General features: G+C 35.0%; 1 protein-coding gene across 1 annotated transcript in view; it reads right to left on the reverse strand.

Annotated features, from left to right (window-relative positions):
• Positions 1–15821, reverse strand: part of FBXL13 (F-box and leucine rich repeat protein 13) — a gene marked incomplete at both ends in the record, with an annotated part of 180714 nt that overhangs the window by 11466 nt on the left and 153427 nt on the right. Inside the window, 2 exon segments of the mRNA XM_082661714.1 lie at positions 9748–9788; positions 9791–9827. Coding sequence (XP_082517840.1) covers positions 9748–9788; positions 9791–9827 — 78 coding nt within the window.

A 15821-nucleotide genomic window follows, 5' to 3' on the forward strand; every position in this document is an offset into this window, starting at 1 on the left:
GATTCTCTAGCTAGCTATAAAATTGTATATACAGTGTTACTTGAGAGACAGTATAACATGCTTGGCATGTAGTAAGCACTCAGTAAATGTTAACTGTTATGGGGATTTGCATATGATAACAGTAATAATAAAGATGCACATTTGTATTGTACTTTGGAGAAAACTAAAAGATATTGGTTATTTTACCCTAAATCATCTTTTTCTGACCACAGCAACCAACAGTGATTCCTCTTTCCTTTGACCTCATACAGAACTTGTCTTTTTCAGCTGATTCAGCACTTACAGTACTTCACTCATTCCTGTTTTGTGGCTAAATTTATATGGAGATTTGTTTCCTCTAGCAACTAAGTGATGTCAAAAATTGGAAGGAGCAGTTTTTCAGGAAACATTGAGGTCCCTGTCATTGGAGATAATCAAGCATAGAGGGCACAACTAGTGTGGTGCAGAGGGAAATCTAGCTTTAAAGGATTGGAACTGGTAGTCTTGAAGCTCAGCTCAGATTCAACAAGTTTTTCAATTAGAATGCAATAAGTCTCTCAGAGGTACTGTCTGGAACCCTGCTAGCTTTTTATACCCCTTTCACAAGCATCATATTTAGAATACAGTAAGTTCTCAATAAATACTAGTTGCTTGCTCAACCCTTTATGGGTATCTTCAAGGATATAAAGAATTGTTTTAAGAATACAGGAATTCTTATGTTGCAAGAGGTAGGATAACATTGTTTTCTGCTTAGAGAATGGTTAGAGTTCAAGGAACCAGAGAAAATGTAAAGCAAGAAGGAATATTTTAAAAAATAAGAATAGTTTATTGAAAGATGAAACAAGCTTCAAAGGGAGATTCAAGGCTCTTGGTGTCTGCAAACCCTTTTCAGTAGCATCTGTCAATATCTTGGACTGCTTGAATCACTTCTGCTTTAAGCCTTTTTTTAAAGCTCTGATATTCTTTGAAGTTAAACTTTCTCAGAGGTTTTAAATTAAGAATAACTTACAAAAATTATTACAAGGTCTATGATACATTCATGGTAGCATTCTCACTCATGGAAAATCTGAGGCACAAAGATGAGTCCAAGGCATTATGCTTGGCATAAATCAGTGCAGATCTGAGAAATAAGTCAGAACTTTTCCTCTTTTATAATTCATATTTTCCTTTAGAGACATGTAAGTCGTATTAAGTACTTAAGTCTGCAGGCATTTTTCAACATAATCATTCATGAAATTCCATTTCCCCCCTACTGATAAGATTATTATATGCTCTTCTGGCTACAGTGTTACAAAATCACACATATATCAATGCTGTTGATTTTCTTTTCTCAGAAAATGTTAGACTGAGATTCTTAAGCTTTTATAGTGAAAATGGAGAGAAAATTAAAAATTACCGATTTTGACTTCCATCCCATGTATCAACCAATTTTGCTGTGGGTTAACAATCTTGAAGACAACTTCCAAATCGCTTAGTGAGTTAAATAATTTCTTCTCTGTATCTTATGAGCTGAGTCACAGTATGGGGGCTTAATGACTGCATTCCTAAGTTGGGTATGTAGAAGAGACTGATTTTCGCTAACATTTACTGACTGTCACAGTAATGTGCTTCTGCCAAAATCCTGATTTAAACCACCTCGACAGGTGGCAGCTCCCAGTCTCAAAAAAGCTCACCTCATGGTGCATACTCATAACACCATCTCTTGACTATTTGCCTCATTACATTCTGATTAATCCTGCTACCAACTTCTGTTTGGGGGTGGGGTGGGGTTTTCTATTGATAATTACAGAAAAATCTTGTGCTACCAAGAACTATTTTCTATAATGAAGACTATTTTGTGCTGCTTCAAAGGCTGAAATACAACTTCCACAATTCTAAGTTATAAACTGAATTCATAACTACAGTATCTCAAATATCCTTTCTGACCACAACATTATGAGACTAAATATCAATTACAGGAAAAAAAACTGTAAAAAATATAAACATGGAGGCTAAACAATACACTACTAAATAACCACGAGATCACTGAAGAAATCAAAGAGGAAATCAAAAAATACCTAGAAACCAATGACAATGAAAACACGACGACCCAAAACCTATGGGATGCAGCAAAAGAAGTTCTAAGAAGGAAGTTTATAGCAATACAATCCTACCTCAAGAAACAAGAAACAGGGCTTCCCTGGTGAGGTAGTGGTTGAGAGTCCGCCTGCCGATGCAGGGGACACGGGTTCGTACCCCAGTCCGGGAAGATCCCACATGCCGCGGAGTGGCTGGGCGCGTGAGCCATGGCCGCTGAGCCTATGCGTCCGGAGCCTGTGCTCTGCAACGGGAGAGGCCACAGTAGTGAGAGGCCCGTGTACCGGGGAAAAAAAAAAAAACAAGAAACATCTCATGTAAATAACCAAACCTTACACCTAAAGCAATTAGAGAAGGAAGAACCAAAAAACCCCAGAGTTAGCAGATGGAAAGAAATCATAAAGATTAGATCAACAATAAATGAAAAAGAAATGAAGGAAACAATAGCAAAGATCAATAAACCAAAAGCTCGTTCTTTGAGAAGATAAACAAAATTTATAAACCATTAGCCAGACTCATCAAGATTTTTCTTGGGTCTTGGAGAAGACTCAAATCAATAGAATTAGAAATGAAAAAGGAGAAGTAACAACTGACACTGCAGAAATACAAAGAATCATGAGAGATTACTACAAACAACTATAGGCCAATAAAATGGACAACCTGGAAGAAATGGACAAATTCTTAGAAAAGCACAACCTTCTGAGACTAAGCCAGGAAGAAATAGAAAATATAAACAGACCAATCACAAGCACTGAAATTGAAACTGTGATTAAAAATCTTCCAACAAACAAAAGCCCAGGGCCAGATGGCTTCACAGGTGAATTCTATCAAACATTTAGAGAAGAGCTAATACCTGTCCTTCTCAAACTCTTCCAAAATATAGGAGAGGGAGGAACACTCCCAAACTCATTCTATGAGGCCACCATCACCCTGATACCAAAACCAGACAAAGATGTCACAAAGAGAGAAAACTACAGACCAATATCACTGATGAACGTAGATGCAAAAATCCTCAACAAAATACTAGCAAACAGAATCCAACAGCACATTAAAAGGATCGTATACCATGATCAAGTGGGGTTTATCCCAGGGATGCAAGGATTCTTCAATACACGCAAATCAATCAATGTGATACACCATGTTAACAAATTGAAGGATAAAACCCATATGATCATCTCAATAGACGCAGAAAAAGCTTTCGATAAAATTCAACACCGTTTATGATAAAAAAAAAAAACGTCCAGAAAGTAGGCATAGAGGGAACTTACCTCAACATAATAAAGGCCATATATGACAAACCCACAGCCAACATCGTTCTTAATGGTGAAAAACTGAAACCATTTCCTCTAAGATCAGGAACAAGACACTCTCACCACTATTATTCAACATAGGTTTGGAAGTTTTGGCCACAGCAATCAGCGAAGACAAAAAAATAAAAGGAATACAAATGGGAAAAGAAGAAGTAAAACTGTCACTGTTTGCAGATGACATGATACTATACATGGAGAATCCTAAAGATGCTACCAGAAAACTACTAGAGCTAAATAATGAATTTAGTAAAGTAGCAGGATACAAAATTAATTCACAGAAATCTCTTGCATTCCTATACACTAATGATGAAAAATCTGAAAGAGAAATAAAGGAAACACTCCCATTTACCACTTCAACAAAAAGAATAAAATACCTAGGAATAAACTTACCTAAGGAGACAAAAGACCTGTATGCAGAAAACTATAAGACTCTGATGAAAGAAATTAAAGGTGATACAGACAGATGGAGAGATATACTATGTTCTTGGATTGGAAGAATCAACATTGTGAAAATGACTGTACTACCCTAAGTAATCTACAGATTCAATGCAATCCCTATCAAAGTACCAATGGCATTTTTCACAGAAAAATTTCATAATTTGTATGGAGATACAAAAGACCCTGAATAGCCAAATCGATCTTGAGAAAGAAAAACGGAGCTGGAGGAATCAGGCTCCCTGACTTCAGACTATACTACAAAGCTACAGTAATCAAGACAGTATGTTACTGGCACAAAAACAGAAATATAGATCAACGGAACAGGATAGAAACCCCAGAGATAAACCCACGCATCTATGTTCACCTTATCTTTGATAAAGGAGGCAAGAATATACAATGGAGAAAAGACAGTCTCTTCAATAAGTGGTGCTGGGAAAACTGGACAGCTACATGTAAAAGGATGAAATTAGAACACTTCCTAACACCATACAGAAAAATAAGCTCAAACTGGATTAAAGACCTAAATGTAAGGCCAGACACTATAAAACTCTTAGAGGAAAACACAGGTGGAACACTCTATGACATAAATCACAGCAAGATCCTTTTTGACCCACCTCCTAGAGAGATGGAAATAAAAACAAAAATAAACAGATGGGACCTAATGAAACTTAAAAGCTTTTGCACAGCAAAGGAAACCATAAAGAAGACGAAAAGACAACCCTCAGAATGGGAGAAAATATTTGCAAATGAAGCAACTGACAAAGGATTCATCTCCAAAATATACAAGCAGCTCATGCAGATCAATATCAGAAAAAACAACCCAATCCAAAAATGGGCAGAAGATGTAAATAGACTTTTCTCCAAAGAAGATATACAGATTGCCAACAAACACATGAAAGGATGCTCAACATCACTAATCATTAGAGAAATGCAAATCAAAACTACAATGAGGTATCACCTCACACTGGTCAGAATGACCATCATCAAAAAATCTACAAACAGTAAATGCTGGAGAGGGTGTGGGGAAAGGGAACCCTCTTGCACTGTAGGTGGGAATGTAAATTGATACAGCCACTATGGAGAACAGTATGGAGGTTCCTTGAAAAACTAAAAATAGAACTACTTATGACCCAGCAATCCCACTACTGGGCATATACCCTGAGAAAACCATAATTCAAAAAGAGACATGTACCACAATGTTTATTGCAGCTCTGTTTATAATAGCCAGGACATGGAAGTAACCTAAGTGTCCATTGACAGAAGAATGGGTAAAGAAGATGTGGCACATATATACAATGGGATATTACTCAGCCATAAAAAGAAATGAAATTGAGTTATTTTTAGTGAGGTGGATGGACCTAGATTCTGTCATACAGAGTGAAGTAAGTCTGAAAGAGAGAAACAAATATCATATGCTAACACATATATATAGAATCTAAAAAGAAAAAAAAATGGTTCTGAAGAACCTAGGGGCAGGACAGGAATAAAGACGCAGACGTAGAGGATGGACTTGAGGACAAGCGGAGGAAGAAGTGTAAGATGGGACGAAGTGAGAGAGTAGCACTGACATATAAACATTACATATATACACTACCAAATGTAAAATAGGTAGCTATTGGGAAGCAGCTACATAGCACAGGGAGATCAGCTTGGTGCTTTGTGACCACCTAGAGGGGTGGCATAGGGAGGGTGGGAAGGAGATGCAAGAGGGAGGGATTATGGGAATATATGTATATGTATAGCTTATTCACTTTGTTATACAGCAGAAACTAACACAACATTGTAAAGCAGTTATACCCCAATAAGGATGTTAAAAGAAAAAAAGAAAAGAAAAAGAATGTATATATAAATTTATCACTGTCATTTTGCTGTGAAACAGAAATTCATACATTATAATTCAACTGTACTTCAATAAAATTTTTTTGTTTGTAAAAAAAAAGTTATTTCTTCTAAGAGCATATTCTGAATTTCCTTACCGTAGGAAAAAGAGCCTTGTAAATGTAAATATCTATGTAAATGTACATAGATATTTAATTTTTAAAGTTAAAGTATAAACAAAAAGGTAATTCTTTAACAAACTAATTTTATTTGTCTTGAATATTGACCATCATTTATTTGGTGTTAGCCCAGAAATAAATAAGCTTATAACATCTCTATACACAATTTGGGCATAATAAATATCCACACACATTGACATATTCATGTAGTCTAACAACCACTAAGATGTGTACATATATTTAATTTAGCACACACGTGCTAGACAGTTAGGTATATACTTACATGTATTTACATGTAAATATATGTAATCTAACATGCTAAAACTTGTAAATATTTAATTTGCACACATACACTACACATAGGTATACATTTACATACATACTTACATGTAAACACACAGAGGCATGTTTTCAGTGCGTACATACATGTGTAAGTCCTTGTGGTGAGACATAACTAAACCTGATTTTCTCGTCTTTAGTGCTGTTTCTTAACTACCTCAACATATGAAAACTGAAATAATAAATAATTTTGGTCAATCTTCAAGGTTTTCACTCTCAAATAACCTGCATAAAGAAAAATATGCACATTCATATGTATGGATATTGTATTAATGTATTTATAGCATACTTCATTCCCCAAAAAAGGGAATGAGAAATAAAAACTAGATTAAGGGAATGTAAAAAGCAACTGGAGTGAATAATTTTATTTATTCCTTTGGTTCTATCCAAACAACTTAATAAGACAGAGCTTCCAATTTATTTGTATTGTAACATCCCAGTTAGACCAATTTTTTGCCAAACTTGACAGTCTGTTATTTAAATTTGCAAAATGCTCAAGGAAAAGTTTTCTTAAGAAATGGTCAATTATGACTGTATCAAACATTGCTTCCAAAATAAATGTGTCTTTCAAGAGCACCAAATAATTTTAGTTTAACATGATCGCTGAATGTCTAAAGTTCTCAGAACAAAACTAAAGTTGGGGAAAGTAATTAAAACCAGATTCTAAAAAGTCAATACATCTGAGGCTCCAGACACTCAAACTGCATGTGCTGTGGTTTCCAGTAAAACTAAAATGAGGTAATTCTTTATTCCTGTAATGTTCATGATTTGTGCAGAACCAAATCAGGGTAAAAATGCTCATCTCCTCCTTTTTCTCATTAATTCATTATGTAGTTTTCAATGTTTTAAGCTAAAAAGAAAATCTCCTATAGTTAGCTTCTAAAGTAATAAGAAAAAATTTCCTGATAAATTTAGGATAACCTAAACATCTCAGTTTAACCACCTTAGTTTATTCTCTTCCCCCTCTCTTGTAAATCCAGATAAGGAATTGTGAAATTGGCTCATGTGTCACTTTCTCCTCCCCCTTCTTTGTTTCATCTCTTTTGGAACTTAATAATTGGGCTGGAGGAGGGAAGGAGGAGAAGGATTACCACATGCCCAGAAGTGTGAACCTTGGATCCTTGGAAGAGGTAAAAGGAGGTTAAATGCCACAACACTCGAGTGCACACACACACACACACACACACACACACACACACACACACACACACACACACACACACACACTCCAAAAGCAGGGAGGAGAAAAAGAGGGATGATGAGAAAGAGAAAAAATTTTTTTCATGAACTTGAATAGAACAGCTGATCTTATGCAACTAATAATTAAATAATTCTATATTTCCATGTGCTTGTATTCCCCCTGTTTTATTTTCTTTTAGGGCACTGAAAATCAATACATACCAATTTTTAAAAGGTTACATTTTTTAGAGCTAGGCCAAACTCAGCTGTATGATCATATAGTTAGCATATGGGTAAACGCTTTCATCTAAGATCTCAGAGCACCTAAAAATAGTATGATTTTTCAGGCTCCAAAGAATGAAAATAAAAAGGCCTGGAACCTGTAGACTCAAAGATAAATGGCAGAAAGCAGTGGCTTCCTGGTATGTAGCCTCAGACTTTGGTCAGCCCTCTGTCTCATCCAAAGAAGCATTTTAAAATTAATAAGTGATAGATATTAAGAGGCCATGTATGTCATCACCATGGTAGGTTTCAATACTTCTGAATGATTTGTAGTTGTTGATCAAATGTGACTGATCACCATATAAGAAATATAACCCAGTATTAGAAATGTTAACACTTAACCGTTTTATTTTAATAAACTTTATTCTATCACTTTGTCAAAGACCTTTTGAAAGCCCGACTAGATCATATTCATGGATAAAGTTTTATGTAAATGCATGTTTAATCCTTAAATGAACTGCAGTAGGTAAACCATGGTTTAGCCTTACAGGAACCTCTTGGCTTTTTTTTCTAGTGGGTTACATGCATTATAACCCCTTTTGTTATTGTAGAGTTACAATCTTGTCCTATATGCAAGTTGTTAGTCCTCTCTGGGATCTTTGTTTTGAAAGATAGTGTTTGTTCTTTTTAACTCTTTATACAATTGAATGTACTACTAGGTAGATTTCTTAGGAACCTGCTAGAACCTTTGGAACCAGGGTCTGAAACTGGGGGAAATTGACATTGCTTGACACTAATACCTCTAAAAGGAGACTCCCTAATGGTGTTACATTTTCCTCTTAAGTACCATTACATTGTCCAGATGCAGTGAAATACAGCAAAAATCATTTGAAAACAGTTTTTCCCACTGTCATGTTGCCAATCAACCATTTAGAACAGCAGTTCTCCACTTCTACTCTTCGTTTCTGTAAAACTAGATGAGTTAGATTAGTTTGCTGAGATGGCATAGGACTTTGGACTAATCATTTAAGCCCTCTGGGCCTTAGTTTCCTCACTTGTAAAATAACAGAGTGGTTTAAATGGTTCTAAGATTCCTTGAGCTTCAGAACACTAGAATTCTATGCTAAAGTCTAGAGCACCGTTTGGCCTGTCCCTCTCTATAGCCCACCAGCTCATATAATATTTTAACACTCTCCTATTAGTAATGTTAGGACTTGCAAAGTCCATTTCAAATTCATGGAAGAGAGCTTAACTTCAAGTCTGCCATGCTCTGGTGGACTTTTCAGCCATCATTTGCAGTATCTTTCCATATGTGAGATAAATCCTTTTATCTCAATAAGGGTTTCTGTTTAAAAAAATTTTTTCTGAGTTTAGCCCCAGATTTTCATAAATGCTTGGGGTTTTGAACTCTCAGGATACTTTAAATGGAGTTTCTGATGCATTTAACAGTTTCCGCATTCCTAGATTATTAGTTCCCTTTAAGAATGTTATCTTCCATTATTTTACTAATAAGTAACCAGATTTTGCCCTAGTTCAATACATGTGTGACATATGATTGCAACTTTTCTTCTTTTAACAGCAAATTGAGTTGCTTAATGTTGTGATAAACATTACATGTGGCTTACTCACAATAGCTACTTTATGACTTCCTATATATCACTCAACACCAGGTCTAGGAAATGTACTTCTCATGAGTTCTTAAAGTACCATTTGAGCACATAATCATTTATTCTATCCAGTTACTTATCTCATGCTTTCTATCCTGGTAAACTATGCTACCAGCTATGTTTGAGTAACTTAAGTCCCTAATTGTTAAGTACCTGGTATAGGTTTTCAGAGTCCCCCAGTTTTTATGGTTAGATGATATAACACAGATTACCTACAGAACACTTCCATTATATGAGACTTTTACCACATTGCAGTTCATCATTCTACAAGTAAAATGTCAACCTATCCCTAGTTATCCTGTAAGTCTGACATCTGGAAGGGAGAGAGTAGACAAGAAAAATGGGAAAGCAAACCTCTCAGTCACCTTGGGCTGTGGAGACCTGACTATTGGCAGATGTTAATCTTGGCTCAACCAGGATCACATATGTATTGTTACAGTTCCAATCCACTTCTTTTTTCTGTTGTGACCTACAAAGATTATTTGATTTGTGCTTAATTTTCAATCGTAATTCTTTAACGAAGAACTGTAATTATCTTACCTGAATTCCAATATCAGTGATTTTATCACACTCAGATAAAGTTCCTTTAATTTTTTATGCCTGGAAAGTGTCATCAAACCCAAAAAATGTTTAATATAAAGATTATTTGATGATTATAATTTAGTATGGAAGGTATATTTCCAATGAGATAACAATTATGCAAACTAAAAAAAATTTAGCTTCTGTCTTCTATTTCTTTACACTTAACAAATCATAAAATCACTTTGGTTAGACAGCATTGTTAAATAAAATTTTCAGGTTGTCCCTAATGTTTTACAAAAAGTGTTAGAAATCCCAGAGGCAGGAAACTTCTTATCTTGCCTTCTGTTTCCAGGTAAATGTTATACGAATCAATATAAAGAAACCTTAAAGACCCCTAAGCTTACAGCTTTGTTTTGAAGACACTTCATGTGGCTAATGAATCTATTTATCAATAAATTCTTTTTTATGCCTAGCCTAAACATCTGAAAATCTTTATCTCATTTTATTATGTTTAACTGCTTGGAGGGAGAAGAAATATCTTTATATAAAGGCGTATAGACAGATAATCATTCATCAGTAGCTCACTTCTTTTTTAGGCTAAAAGCTTTGCTTCTTTTTATTTAAAAAAATACAGATTGTACTTTTAGCCCTTCATTTTTTTATGTGTGGTTTTGCTGGCCCATTTCTCCATACCCTCCTGCCCTAAACTGGCACAACATTCAGATAAGGAACTGACTAATGTGCATTATAGATGCCATCCTCCTGTTTTGCATTCAGGATCATATTACTTTTCTATTTCTGTTAGATATGCTTCCTAGACCATTTTCCTCATTCTATGGTCCCAGAGCTGGCTGGCAGGGAAAATGCCAGAAATGGTATATGATTTGTCCTTTTTACATTTTATTTGCAGGACTGGTTTACATTTTATTGATCGTACAAACCACATTTGGATCGTAATTGAAAATGGGTCCTGCAAATATTATATCCCGCTTTTTTCACTGATGTACATATTAGGCCCTTTCATTTTTCAAAAACAAAAGCCAGATCAAGGAGGAAAGTGCTTGAAGTTCTGCTTCATTGAAGTCACTGTTTAAATTGCAATTTCTAATCTCATTTAACAGTCCTGTATACCACACAAAAATAAAATCACTCCATTTATACTTTTAATTTTATTGCAAATGTGGATTCTTTTGCTAGGAGCACATTATGTTTTCTGTCTCCTTATTTCAAAACAAAGAATGGGCAAACCCTGTGAAGCCATGACACGTGGTCTGGGTTCCAGATGTGGATGCTGTTTTATTCATGTTAGAAGAATTGGAGTTTAGATACTACCCCAACAGAAACTAAATGGTTTGAACAAAAATATCAAGTAAGAGATGCAAAGTTTTTCCCTTTGCCCTGTACTTGATAACAGCTAAAGATGTTTTATTATTCGATGTGGAATTTGTCTTATGGAACTATCTCTGAATAGTTTCTCTGAAGTTTTCACTTTTTTTTTATGTCTATGTAGCCATGTTAGAATTTTTTAAAGATGAGCTGTAATGAAGTATACTTGTTAAGTATGACATTTAACAGACTATAATATCTTTACCATTTTGTTCAAAATTATTTTAAAATATTAATTAGTATTAAAATGGAGTGCCACATTTCATCACTATGGTTGTTCATTAAAATGTATGGCCTCAAAATTTAATTAATTAAATATCATTAGCCATTAAGTAAATACAAATCAAAACCACAGTGAGATACTAAATACTACATACCTACTAGGATGGCTATAATTAAAAGGACAGATAATAAGATGCCTTGGCATTGTGAAGCTTATAAATGCTCCAAATTAGAAGGTGAAGCAAGTGATGGTTCCAGCATTTTACAGTCTTTCTTTATACCTTAGAAAGTCTTAAATCTCAGGTCTAGGTAAAATTCATTCATTCTTAATTCATCATTCGATAAATATTTATTTAGCATGTATTATATTGTTCAGGCTCTGGGATAGAAGCTGGGAGTATAAAGGTCAATGAGGTGCAGTGTTTACTGTCAAGGATCCCATAGTCTGGCATTAAAGACAGACATGTACACTAGATCATTACAACCCTGTGGAAGGTAAATACTGTGCACGGTGGTCGAACCAAAGAGGAAAGATGAGGGCACTACTTTGGATTAGAGAAGACTGCATGGAGGAGAGTCATGAGTGGGGAAGTGTAAATTGCCAAGAAAGCTACAAAGGGAAGGACATTCCAGGCTGAAGGAACAGAATGTGCAAAAGCATTGAGGTATGAAATAGTATGGCATATATATGGAACTATGTAGCATGGCATGATTAGATTTACATGGATTTTTAAAATATCTGAAAAGCTGATCTAAGAATTTCTGTTAAGGAATAAACTGCAGGGTTTTGTTTTTGTTTTGTTTTGTTTAATACCTTGTTAAGTGCTTGGGGGGGAAAGTCCTGGGGGTTGGCTGTGCCAAGCTTTTACTTCTGGGAGGGATAAAAAGAGGAAGGTGGGAGGACAAGACTAAGAAAGAAGCAAAGAGGAGCCAACCAGATGGAGTGACTGGGCCTCAGTGAGGCAAAGAGCAGGTGGGTACTTAAATTTTCAGGGAAGTTGTAGCATCATGAAAATGTAAATCCTCCTTCATCTCCCTCAAAAGTCAGCCAAACTCACGAATGCTTTGCAGGAAAGGTTCTGGTTTATTTTCCCAAAATTTAGAAGGGGCTAAATTTTGTAATCAGGTAAAATGCAAAGGAAAGCAGATGGTGTGGTAGCCTGGAGAAGTCACTAGCATTACAGGTTGTATGAGAATGCGAAGCCTTAGGAATTCATAGGAATCCTGGGGAGCGCCTTGCTCCTTCATAGGCCATGGAATTGAGAGACCTGGATCTTAGGGGTCCAGGCGTCCCTAGTGAAAAATTGGCTTATATTGTAGCTCTGGTCCATTGAAGGGAGTGTCAAGACTTAAGACTCAAAAGGAAGCAGGCACCAAGCCATGAGAGCCTCGTACATTATTCTGGAATGTGGATTTTATCCTATGCAACATTGTTAAACAAAACTTTCCCTCTTTAGGGAATAAGTGACAATAATGCAAAAAGAATGAGGATGTGTTTCAAAAGAGGTATAGAGATCACAGGGCAGGGGGTGATTGCTTTTAGTTGGAAGGAATAGGTGACAGTCTAGAAGAGACTTTCACAGAGGAAGAAGAATCTGAATTAAGCCTTAAAGTCTGGGTAAGATTTTGACAAAGGAATAGGAACAGTGTTTCAGACTGAGGAAGCAGCATGAACAAAGGCTTCATTTGGAAAGTGTGAGTTGTTTGGAAAATAGTTCAGATTGGGGTCACTGGGAGTAGTGGGTGGGAACACTACATGCTGCCAGGAACAGATAGATGTACACCAGATAGTTGGGAGCAAACAAATCCTTTGAAAACTATTCTTTTTTTCCCCCAATTTTACATCTGGAATTGCTTAGGTGATATAGATAGACATCAGCAATGAACGAGTTACCAAATGTTGGAATGGTATGTGTGTCTGTGTGTACTTACTATATGACTGAGTCATACTACTCCAGGCTTAGAATATCACCAACATAAACATAAAACATACTTCCCCCAACTCTTTATTTTGAAAATATTCAAATCTACAGCCAGGTTCAAAGAATGGTATAATGAACACTTATATATCCTTCACCTAAATTCACCAGTTATAAATACTTTGCCACATTTTGCTTAATTGCTGTTATAGTTTTACTGATATTTATGTGTGAATATAGTTTTATATGTATATATAATATATATATTTTAAATTCATATGTGTAGTGTGAACCATTTGAAAATAAGTTTCAGCTATCTTGATGCTTTACCTCTGAATATTCTATATGCATCTTCCTAGGAATAAGGACATTTTCCTATGTAACTATATAGGATTATGTATATATAATATGATACTGAAGATTAACAGTACTACCATACTATATAATATAGAGTCAGTATTCAAATTTGCTTTTTATCCAGTCCTCAGAGTTCACACGTTACATTTGGTTGCATGTCTCTTTAGCCTTTTTTTTTTTCTTTAAATGTTGTCTTTCAAGATCCCAGGCCAGCCATTACGTAAAATGTCCCACATTCTGGATTTGTCTGACTGTTCCTTATGATTAGATTCTAGGTAAACATTTTCTGTAAAACTACTACCTAGGTGCAGTTTCATTAGAACTGTATTTTTTCTGTTTATTTAATAAATAATCCATGATGTGATCCTTTGAGACCGCATGAATTCCCTGTTTCCCAACAACGTTTCAGTCAATGATTTGAGCATTAATTGATGATCCTTGCCTAAATCAGTTATTTTGCTGAAAGTTGCAAAATGCTGAGTTTTCTGATTCTATCCTTCCTTCTAAATATAGAATCTGTTATTTATTTAAACCTTTTTTTCCATCACTCTTTCCCTTATTTCCTGCTGAATAGTTTGAGAGGTACTTTGAACAAAAGATTATTTTAGACATAACAACTAGCTGTCCCAGTTAATTTGTTGTGTTACCTATTAACAATCTTTTTTATTAAGATATAATTAACATATAACATTATATTAGTTTTAGGTGTACATATAGTGATTCAGTATTTGTATGTATCGTGAAATGACCATCACAATAAGTCTGTTTAACATCTGTCACCATATATAGTTACAATTTTTTTTCTTGTGATGAGAACTTCTAAGATCTCTCTTAGCAATTTTCAGATATACAATACATTATTATTAACTGTAGTCACCATGCTGTACTTTACACCCCATGACTTATTTATTTTATAACTAGAAGTTTGTACCTTTTAGCCCCCTTCACCCATTTTGCCCACACCCCCCAACCCCACCTCCACCAATTACCAATCTCTTCTCTGTGTCTATGAGGTTTTATTTGTTTTTTTTTTAGATTCCACATATAAATGAGATCATACAGTATTTATCCCTCTGTGTCTGACTTTTTTCACTTGGCATTGTGCCCTCAAGGTTCATCCATGTTGTCACAAATGGCAAGATTTCCTTCTCTTTTATGGCTAAATATATATATATACACCACATTTTCTTTATCCAGTCATCCATCAATGGACACTTTGGTTGTTCCCATGTCTTGGCTATTGTAAATAATGCTGCAGTGAACAGGGGGGTTACATATATCTTTCTAAATTAATGTTTTCATTTCCTTTGGAAATGCTAGATCATATGATAGTTCTATTTTTAATTTCTTGAGGAACCGTCATACTGTTTTCCATAGTGGCTACACCAATTTACATTCCTACCAACAGTGCACAAGCAGTCCCATTTCTCCACATTCTCACAAACACTTGTTATTTCTTACCTTTTTGGTAATAGCCATTCATTCTAACAGGCAACAGTCTTTTAATTTTCCCAAACTCCTGTTAAGCGCATTTACAAAATGGAATTACTGTTTTGCTTGGTGTAATTATGTTGTTTGTTGGCAAAAGATGACACACTGAGGAAAATAAAAACATCAGTATGTTGCCCTATTATAAGACTAAATATTTGGTCATAATTAAAAAACAAGTTTTATATATTGTTGAGGAAACCTTGTTAATCAGCTTCACAATCTGAAAGATTTAGTCTTTACAACTTGCACATGGCTTTTCTTCTGAGAGTCTGTGCTTTTAGAAAAAGTCTGGAAGATGGTCTAGGCATTATGGAATACTAACTTTAGAATAAAATACAATGTAGTTTATCTGATAGCCAGGAACCATCCTTGTTTATAGTATATTTCAGTTTGGAAACTGTCAGCACTTTAATACAGGCACACCAGAACAGTAAATAAGCATAAATAAATTTTATAATCTGTTCTGCATATGATTAAAGAAAGTCTCTTGAAAAAATCTGTATAAAATTACATAAGATTGCATAGTTTGTCCAACTTTTAATTCATTTTTTCTTGAATACTCTTTATAAGCAGTAGCTTATAGGCTTTCAATATTAAAACACTGAAACAAACCTCTCTTCCATAGTCATGACATAAGCCATTGTAAAGTATGGAGAAAATATGAAAATATGACAAATGATTAATAACTACATTATAAGGAGTTCATACAAATTGGCA

This window comes from Grampus griseus (assembly GCF_964374135.1).
Source record: "Grampus griseus genome assembly, chromosome: 9".
Classification (NCBI taxonomy): Eukaryota; Metazoa; Chordata; class Mammalia; order Artiodactyla; family Delphinidae; genus Grampus; species Grampus griseus.